The sequence below is a fragment of the Lytechinus pictus genome, chromosome 19 (genome assembly GCF_037042905.1).
Source record: "Lytechinus pictus isolate F3 Inbred chromosome 19, Lp3.0, whole genome shotgun sequence".
In the NCBI taxonomy this organism is placed as follows: domain Eukaryota; kingdom Metazoa; phylum Echinodermata; class Echinoidea; order Temnopleuroida; family Toxopneustidae; genus Lytechinus; species Lytechinus pictus.
The window spans coordinates 4,845,569-4,855,786 of record NC_087263.1 but is presented as its reverse complement, the minus strand read 5'-3'; the positions used below and the strand labels follow the sequence as shown (position 1 = coordinate 4,855,786).

The following is a 10,218-nucleotide window of genomic DNA, read 5'->3' as shown; positions in this document are numbered from 1 at the left end:
CTTACTAACATTTGACCTTGGTCATGTGACCTGAAACACGTACATGATATTCAGGGATACATGGTTACTCTTATGTCCAAGTTTCATGAACTAGATCTATACAATTATAGAGTTATAATGACAATTCCACAAATACCCTCAACATGGTCAAAGTTCGTTGACCATAGGTGATCTTTGACCTTGGTCATGTGACCTAAAAATCAAGCAGGATCTCTAGTGATACACTATCACCCTTATGTCGAAGTTTCATGAACTAGGTCCAAATACTTTCTAAGTTATGACGACATTTCAAAAACTTAACCTTGGTTAAGATTTCAATATTGATTCCCTCAACATGGTCTAAGTTCATTGACCCTAAATGACATTTGACCTTGGTCATGTGACCTGAAACTAGGGCAAGATGTTCAATAATACTTGATTACCCTTATGTCCAAGTTTCATGAACTAAGTCCATATACTTTTCAAGTTATGATGACATTTCAAAAACTTAACCTTGGTTAAGATTGTGACGACGCCAATGTTGACGACGCCGCCGCCGTCGCCGTCGGAAAAGCGGCACCTATAGTCTTGCTCTGCTATGCAGGCGAGAAAAAAAATGAAAAAAAAAATAATCAAATATTTTACCGCGCGAAAAAACAGATAAATAGATAAGAGTGCACATAATTTTAAGTAAATAAAATAATAAATAATACCAACAAAATGAATGAATACATATTAAATACAAACATAAATGAATAAGTAAATTGTGAATAATCAATTTCACCAATCAGGCAACGAATCAGTCTGTGAATATATCAAGAATCATTATGATAAAATAAATGACTCGAGTCATGAACCATGAGGGGGAACAATAAATATGGTAACGTGTGCTTTCAGAACGACGCCCTCTGCTGTTTTATGTAGGGAAGTTCATCCTGATCATAGGGCCTCAGTGGTTTTTATAAACACAGAAAAGGAAAGAAAAACATTGGTCAAATGTTTGATGAAAATCCATCATTATAATAAGAAAGTTATGAACTTTTTAATTTGTGACGTCATATGCGAACAGCTCCCCAAATAAAATCCATTAAATAATAAGAAAGTTATTCATTCTTATATTTGTGACGCCATAATCATGCGAGCAGCTAGCTTCCACATAAATATGCCATGTAATACAAATTCAATAAATTCCGATATTTTCTAATGGAACAAGATGAATAAAAATATTTTCCATATAGAATAGGATATCAAAATATGTCTGACGACATATCCACCGCAATCTCGCTTTCGTTCTTTAGATGAAATTGCAGAACGAATGTAGGCTTACACATCAGGCCCCGTCTTACAAAGAGTTACGGTTAATCCGATCAACCTCAAGTATATGGAAATCCATCAATGTAAAAAAAAAATTATATAAGAAATTTGCACAATGTCCTTTGAAAGCAAAGAGAAGCATACTGAATTGGCAAGAAAACAGTGACATACAATGAATATACATCAGAAAATATTTCGTACAAACATGTATTTTGGATATTGACGTTGATGGCTTTCCATAGTTGTGGTTGATTTGATCAATCGTAACTATTTGTAAGACGGGCCCAGGGGTGTAATCACAGGAACGAAATTCCATAATCATATTGCAAACCTGAAACGACTCCTGAAAAAGATTGAGGCTTGCCCCCCCCCCCCCCATCCCTCCAGATAGTTTCTCATCCCCGTACATCTCTATTTATTTCAAGCAATCACTATAGTTTTGGTATTGATCTATTTCTTTGTTAGTTCCCTTCAAGGCTGTTGAGCAAGTGACAGCACATGACGGTCAAACACGGCTGAACAATTAAGCTCTGTGAGTCTGAATAAACAATGGCAAAGATTCAACAAATTGACGCGTGAATTCAAAAGCAAATGAAATCATAGTATAGCTAGTCTTCACCGAGGCTTTTAAAACTTTTTCAAAAATATATTTTCTTTTGATGTTGCTTTTAACCGAATTGTAAAAATGTGACTGTTGTTATCATCACTATCATCATCAACATTCAATATCATCTGTCATAACCAAAATAAGTAATTCTCGTTACCATCACCAAAACCACCAACGTCATTATCATCATCATCATCATCATCACCATCATCATCATAATCATCATCACCATCATCATCATCATCATCACATCATCATCATCATCATCATCACCACCATCATCATCATCATCACCATCATCATTATCATCATCATCGTCGTCGTCATCCTCCTCCTCATCAATTACATCATCATCACCGACATAATCACTATCACCACAACCGATATGCACCACCGCACAATCATCATCATTATCATTGTCGACCACAAATTACCACCATCCACATCACCATTACCACCACCATCATCATGGCCTGATCACCATCGTTGTCGTTATCACCACCATCATAATCAATATCAACACGGTGTCACCACAAACACCAAACCCCGCCACCACTTTCACCGTCATCATCATTACCAACACAATATCATTACCATTTCCACAAAACCCACTATCACGTACCACCACAATCATCTTATCCTCACCACCACTACCATCATCATTATTATCATTATCAACACAAAGTCACTATACCACCGCCGCCACCATCACCACCACCACCACAAACCAAACCAACCACCACAACCACCACCACCACCACTAAAATCAGCCCAGCAGATCACCATCGTCATCATCAAGATCTACAAATAATTATCATAATCATCGATCGTCACCTCCACAATGTCTTCTGATTCGTCAACCCAAGTCTAATTATATTTTTTTCTCCGCTGGTTTTCCGTCGTTTTTTTTTTTTTTTACATTTACATATCGAAGTACTGTATCCAGCAAAATGAAGTAGCGGCTTACGACGCGACTAATCTAATTAGTCGATACCATGACATTGATTGCGGTATATGATCGCCAACAAAAACTCTCTTCATACTTCTCGGGTGGTAAGGAAGGAAAGCGTGTTATTTGACATTCTTACGAGCAAGATGAACTTTGATGAATAGGTATTTTCTCCTTTTTCTGAATTCGAATTAAATATTTCTATGCTTTTCGTGAAGGAATTGACACAATCAAATTGAGGGACAGACATCGATGCTGGCGACAAACGATTTCGTGACCGAGAATGACAAAGAACATATTCAAAGAAGCAACTTGAGCTTGGATTGCATGGAGTCTCTTTGGTTTTTTTTCTTTGAGAGGACCTGCTCCATTCATGACGTTTTGCAGACGGGAGAAACCATAGTAAACAGGCAAGTATTGATAGTGTCCATGTTATTTTGTCATGTCGGTAATAAATCAAACAGTTTTTCGATTTTATTTAAAAATTGAAAAAAAAAATTGATTCCGATATTGAAAAGTAGACAATTAATATTGACACTATGTGTTGCGTTGTCTTAAGTGATACATCATTTCCTAATCCAATTATCATTATAATAATGATATCGCTCTACCTATAATAATTATCGGTAGAGCGATATATTAGCAATCAATTTGAATCCAGTGGGCCTATAAATATCGCAAAGTATTTGATATTATGGTATGTTTGTAACTTTACCATTAGGCCTATAAATTGTAACTACCATGGAGCATAACCCAACAACCAATCAAAATTATGGTTGAGGGTATTTACCATATCGACATGATTGACATCTTTATGACAGGGCCCTGGGAACGATTTTTTCTTTTTACAGGGGGTGCTGATGTTCTTTTGCTTTCTTTTATGTTATTTTTATTTTATTTTTGTATATATAATTCTGTTCTCATTTTGTTCTTTTTGATGAATTTGGAAATAAAAAATAATACTGAATTGTAAATTTGACAAGCAAAACAAAAACAGGGTTCCCACTAGAGAAATGTGACAACTGACAAGCAAGAAAAAAAAAAGGGGGGGGAGTTTCACTGCGAAATGGTGGTCTTTGGTATCAAGAAATTTGACAAGCAAAAAAGGGTTTCATTACAAAATATAGGTCATTTTGGTTATATTTCTCCATTTTGCCACACCTACTAGAATTCCAGGGGTGCTGCCTATGGAGAATGACACACGCAGCACCCAAGCACCATCCGCTTCCCAGGGCCATGCTTTGAGAAATGGCATATAACATTAGCGATTGCATTATCTATAATGTTGTGTTATACCTTGCACTTTCATACTATTTGGGTAAGGGACGAAAAATTGTTCAACATTAAAAAAAAATAATCACATTGTATTTTCAACTCCATACTTTTCATAAAATGCGCGTGGATGTGTGGTCTGTTTTTATTATTGTACATGCCAAATCTAGCCTGTCTAGATCAGAATTGACCATTTCTTGAGAAAAACCGATTTTCTTGTTGTTGCCCACTTGCTTCGTTCGCTCACAATTTCTTTTTAGTAATAGTGCCCCACGCCCCCCCCCAAAAAAAACAAAAATCAAGCGCGTGGAGCCGTTTAAGAATGGACACGATTGTTGATACAATCCCCACAAAACTGAAGTATATATATTTTTCTGTAGAAACCCCAATTTCAATAAGGATTCTGGTCATTTTGTTATAGTTAATTCCGTGTTTGCATCCGTGTGATCAGATGTTTTAAAATTGCTTTAACAAAACTTGCCGATTTTAATAATATGAGTAGTATTTTGATTGCATGAGGGAGGAAGGTGCTAATAACTACGAGCAATTAACAAGGTCGGGACAAAACTAATTAAAATAATTGACCTATACCAAATAGTGTAGTGCAATCGGTATAGTACGTATTGTATGGCGTCTTCCTTTACAGAGATAGATGTCCGTAACTATAGTAACTTGGGGGAGATAACATATATAATTGAATGGTTGAAATATTCAAAGCCATCTTAAAAGGTATCACATTTAATCATGACTATATTAAAATAATAAAAACACCTCAAATTCGAGGTCTGTGCAGAATACATCATTTTGATAAATCATTGTCTATAATAATTCTATGCTCGCCAGAATACATTTATTCGCTCCTCCTAAACAACTTTCATACCTCAGCCAAAGGTATGTACCTTTCATAATTTATTGAACGGTATATCAAACAAACTATTGCAACATAATTATCAGATTAAAAAAAAGGAATTTCATACGCCCCCAGTCAACGTTGTGGATTCATTAAAATAAGTTATAGTCTCGGGGTAAGATATTCTTCAGATTATGGCAAGACCTTTGATGACGGTAATTCAGACCTTCATCACCTTTGGCACCTGCCTCTCTTAATCACCATGGCAACCGGTTTACAGAATCCTTGCAATTTCATTGTTCTTATTCAGCTTCCATACAAATTACCGTTTATCAAATCTTCCTATTTATATTTTGTCAGTATTTTGTGTTTTATAGTGACCACTTTCACCTGCCGCCAGTCTTCTTAATTTTCTATCAGTCTGCCCATCTCGCTCTGGATCCCTCACGGAATGTATACCTACCTCTTTCTCGCTTCCGTACTATTTCGTATGTCAAGAAGGGTTCTAGTTGAAATTAATGCACATTCAAGCACATGAATAATAAAACTGGGCGTTGTGGCGTGCGCCTGTAATCCAAGCTATGCGGGGAAGTTACAAATTGATGCAGAGGTTCGAGCCCTGGTCACGTCTTTCGGATGGTGACGTTAAAGGTCGGTCCCAGACGTAAATAATCATATCTGATTGATACACGTCTGACAAAACTCAAATACACACACACATGAATAATACCCCCCCCCCCCGCGCGTACACAGACCCACAGACACACGACAATGACTAAATAGGATCATACATAATTCATATCATTGGCGGATCCAGGGGGGGGCACATCCGGCCCATGCCCCCCTTTTGAGAGGCATAATAAATGTAAATTTGCCGTTCTAACACAAGTGTGCCCCCCCCCCCTTTGAAAGCGAGGATTGTCCCCCTTTTGGAAACTCCTGGATCCGCCCCGATTAATTATAGACAATTATAAGAATAACACAAGGCAAAAGCAATTTTGTGTCTCGCCCACTTATGAAAATGACCAAAAATATCGTGATTTGCGAGGGCACGCAAGAGAATTATATCGAAACTGCATTGTGAAATGACTGGGATGGAATAACACTTGTCATAAGAGCCTTACACGTAAACTTTAATGTTGACCTGAAAATGACCTTACCATGTGACCTCTGACTGCAGCATAACATGCAGGTCCCCCAAGTCCATCTACCATCCAAGTTTGGTTGAAAAGCGACTTACGGTTGCAGAGTTAGGTGTCATAAGAGAGTCTTGCATGTAAACTTTAACGTTGACCTGAAAATGACCTTTGACCTTACCATGTGACCTCCGACTGCAGCATAACATGCAGGTCCCCAAAGTCCATCTACCATCCAAGTTTGGTTGAAAATCGACTTACGGTTGTGGAGTTATGTGTCATTAAGTTTGTGACGGACGGACGACGGACGGACGACGGACGACATTTGGATCCCTAAGTCTCGCCTTCACCTCCGGTGGGCGAGACAAAAATGAATACAATGTACGAATAATTGGAGAAAAAAACTGAATAATAATACATACAAAATATTTCATAAATTAACGAATAGGTCAATGAATAAATATATTAAATATATCAAATATATTAATGCATTGTTGTTTTTTCTTGAGGATTCAACTTTGAGTAAATTTTAGTGAGGATGAGAAGGGAATATGCCTGATATTATGACAATTTTCCTCATTTTTTATTAAGTTTTTATTGGAAATGAAATAGAAATTTTGGATCTTGTAGAATCTTGAATCAGAACTAGGCAAAAGGCCTAAATGTATGAGTATTTGGGTATGATTCATCGTATGAACGGGGACTGCATGGGGAACATAAATGAACAAAACTCTCACAAAGGGCACACATTATTATGTCTATACTGTAGCTCTATAGGCGCCCTGTTGCTGACCCTATATAATCAATACACATGAATACAAGCTTTTCTGTTCTAGAAGGAATCATAACGACACTTCTTCAAAGTGCACTGTGTCATTCAATATTGATTTCTCCGATTGTTATATTTACTGCACTCTGACCATGACCTATGCATCATTTACTGAGCATGGGCAACAGAGGGCGTACTATTTTAATGACCAAAATAATATATACATCATTTCGTTGTTGGTCAGTCACAATCATTTCCTTAGACGTCATTCTTCCTAATTTGGTCAACTCAATTCGAGTTTGTTTCATTCTTACTAGTTGATATTGGACAGCTATCCAAGTCCACTTGAACATTATCTCGTACCAGGCAGTGAGGTCTGCGCGATATGGGGCTAGAAAGTGATGTGCCAATTGATGGCTAAACTTGGAAAATTGATCATTTTCATTACTTTATTTCCTTATTCTTCTTCTCAATTCACTTTAGATTATTTTGATGGTATCCAGCTCAACTTGACGTTGAAAGGCCAGACAGTGGACACCGTTCATCAAGTTCAAGATGATGACGTCATCAAGGAGTCCACTCGCAATGACGTCATTAGGCCTCCATTACGATTGTGATGATGACGACGAAATGGGTCTTCCGCCAATCACGGGTGGCAGTCTGGACAGAGACTTCATGCGCATCAATGTATTTCCTCCTCCTCTTCAGACGCGCAGCAGTTCTGAAAACCGAAAGTTTTGCATTCCTCAAACCGACGCAGATTGGATTCAGATGGTGAATAGATTCAACCACGGACACCAAGAGATGTATTATCCGTCTAAAAGTGTGTACTCCAAACCTCCAGGTCCGAAACCGATCCGATCCATCAGCGCGAACTCCTATTTCGATCCGTTTACTTTGCGCACTGACGTTTCTGGCAGCACGAAGGCTCGTGTCGAAGAGAACGGGATGACGCGCGTACAGATGGAGCGCGCGTATCAACGCGCATGTGCAAAGTCTGTCACCGGTACAAGGTATCGAGAACTGCCGTCCAATTACTTACGCGAATTTCCGCGAGATCAACAAAGAATTCCTATTTTGAGAACTAGCACGATGCCCTTCGTTCCTCGTTATGCCAATTCTTCAACATCGGAATCGGGGTACTGCACCGGTGACGAAACAAAAAAGGCATCGACATTTCTAGCTGCTCAACAGCGAGAACAAAGCTCTGTGCGTCCGAACCCTTTGTCGTCGCCATCGTCATCGAGACGGGCAGATGGAAATTTACCGTCGAAAAGAGAAGCGTGGTACAGTGCCCCCTATCGTGCTAAAATCATAAAGCAATCACCACCGTGGCGCTCTCTTTTGAACAGGCGACCCCAAGGGATGAGAGCAAGTGGAGAGCTATGTCCGAAGTATTGTCGATGCTGTTTCAAAGACACTTACGATTCAAGTAACAAGAACATTTTCAAGATCGACCTCACGTAGACTAGTTTAGGATACAAGTATGTCATTCCGGGATGTCATTATATCGAATATTGTCTACTATTTTAAAGATAATATGCCTGTATTAATATTATTATGATAGCATCCTTAAAGGACAAGTCCACCCCAACAAGAAGTTGATTTGAATAAAAAGAGAAAAATCCACCAAGCATAACACTGAAAATTTCATCAAAATCGGATGTAAAATAAGAAAGTTATGACATTTTATATTTTCGCTTAATTTCACAAAACAGTTATATTCACATCCTTGTCGGTATGCAAATGAGGAGACTGATGACATCACTCACTCACTATTTCTTTTGTATTTTATTATATGAAATATGAAATATTTCAATTTTCTCCCTGTTGTCGTGTGAAACAACGATTAATTCTTTCCTGAACATGTACAATTAGCATTGTTTAATACTATATGGTTCAATCAAGTTGGTCCTTATTGTCAAATCTGTAAAAAATGAAATATTGTATAATTCAAACAATAAAAAAACAAAAGAAATAGTGAGTGATGGACATCATCGACTGTCTCATTTGCATGTCACTGAGTTGTGCATATCACTGTTTTGTGAAAAATAAGAGAATCTTTAAAATGTCATAATTTCCTTATTTTACATCCGATTTTGATGAAATTTTCAGCATGATGATTGTTTGATTTTTCTCTATTTATTCAAATCAACATTTTTCTTGGGTGGACTTGACCTTTAAATGGTTTAAAACACTGCTCAATTTTTTTTAGCAAAGCGCTTGACAGACATTAGAGAAACACTAATTATTATCATGATCATTGAATACTTGTATTGTCTTTTTAAAGATATCTTTGAGGCCGTAGATGACGCTCTTCATGAAAGCTATAGTTGTTGAATAAGACAAAAATTAATAATGTATTCTCATTTTTTGCCTGGCCTTACGCGGTGGAGGGAAAGGGGGGGGGGCAGGGGATTGTTAATCCCCCATCCTGTCTTGGAAAAATAATTAAAGAACTAAATTTCTTGTTATTTTTTTTCCTTATAACATAAATTATCAAACTATCAGAGAAGACAATTTTAGTTTGCAAAATATTTGTTATGAATGCACACAAAATAGAGGATATTCATGCTCACTTATTAAAGGGGAATCCAACCCAAATAAAAACTTGTTTTTATAAGGAAAATAAATATCAGACAAGTTGATAAGTGAAAGTTTGAATAATATGTTTTAAAGAATGAATGTTTTAAAGTTGTAAAAATATTGGTAATCACTATACACATGGAGACTTCAAATTGGCCGCATATGGGATGTCATAGTGATGTAAGGCAAGGACTACTCTTCCATGTACTCCAATACATATTATGGCTAAAATGTCATTTTCCCAAACGTTTTACTTCAAATCATATTTTTCTTTTATGAGGACATAAAACAATATACTACCTGGGTTATATTTAGATTACTGCCCCAGGGGAATGGGTACTTAGAAGAAAACCACAAATCCCTGATAATAAAGTACATGGCCTATGGGAAAGTTGTCATTGCCCCTTGTCATAATTTACTAACCCAGTTGCCAATTTGAAATCTACATAGTATTAGTGATCTCAATTTTAAAGCAGCTATAACTTTCTTATTGCTTGTCGGATTTCTTTCAAACTTTCACCATTCTGTTTAATTTATTTTTCTCCTTCCGATCACAAAATTTTATGGCCAAGGCTGGATTCCCCTTTAAGGCCTGATTTATGTTACAAGTGGCGACAGCAATCTATATTTCATTATGAAAATCCGTAAAAATTCGGTGTTATTAAAACTAAAGCACCATACTACTTCTATCATCTTGTATTATTGTATGTCATCCGAATAAAATAATTATGTCCACGAGTGGGGGGGGGGGGGGGT

At 37.2% G+C, this 10,218-nt stretch overlaps 1 protein-coding gene across 1 annotated transcript; it reads left to right on the top strand.

Annotated features, from left to right (window-relative positions):
• Window positions 1-3,171: 3,171 nt before the first annotated feature.
• LOC135157679 (uncharacterized) lies at window positions 3,172-10,142 on the top strand. The gene is made up of 2 exons (XM_064114091.1): window positions 3,172-3,259; window positions 7,360-10,142. Exon 2 carries the CDS (start codon window positions 7,432-7,434, stop codon window positions 8,341-8,343), a length of 912 nt encoding a protein of 303 aa, XP_063970161.1. The 5' UTR covers window positions 3,172-3,259; window positions 7,360-7,431; the 3' UTR covers window positions 8,344-10,142.
• The last annotated feature ends 76 nt before the right edge of the window (window positions 10,143-10,218 follow it).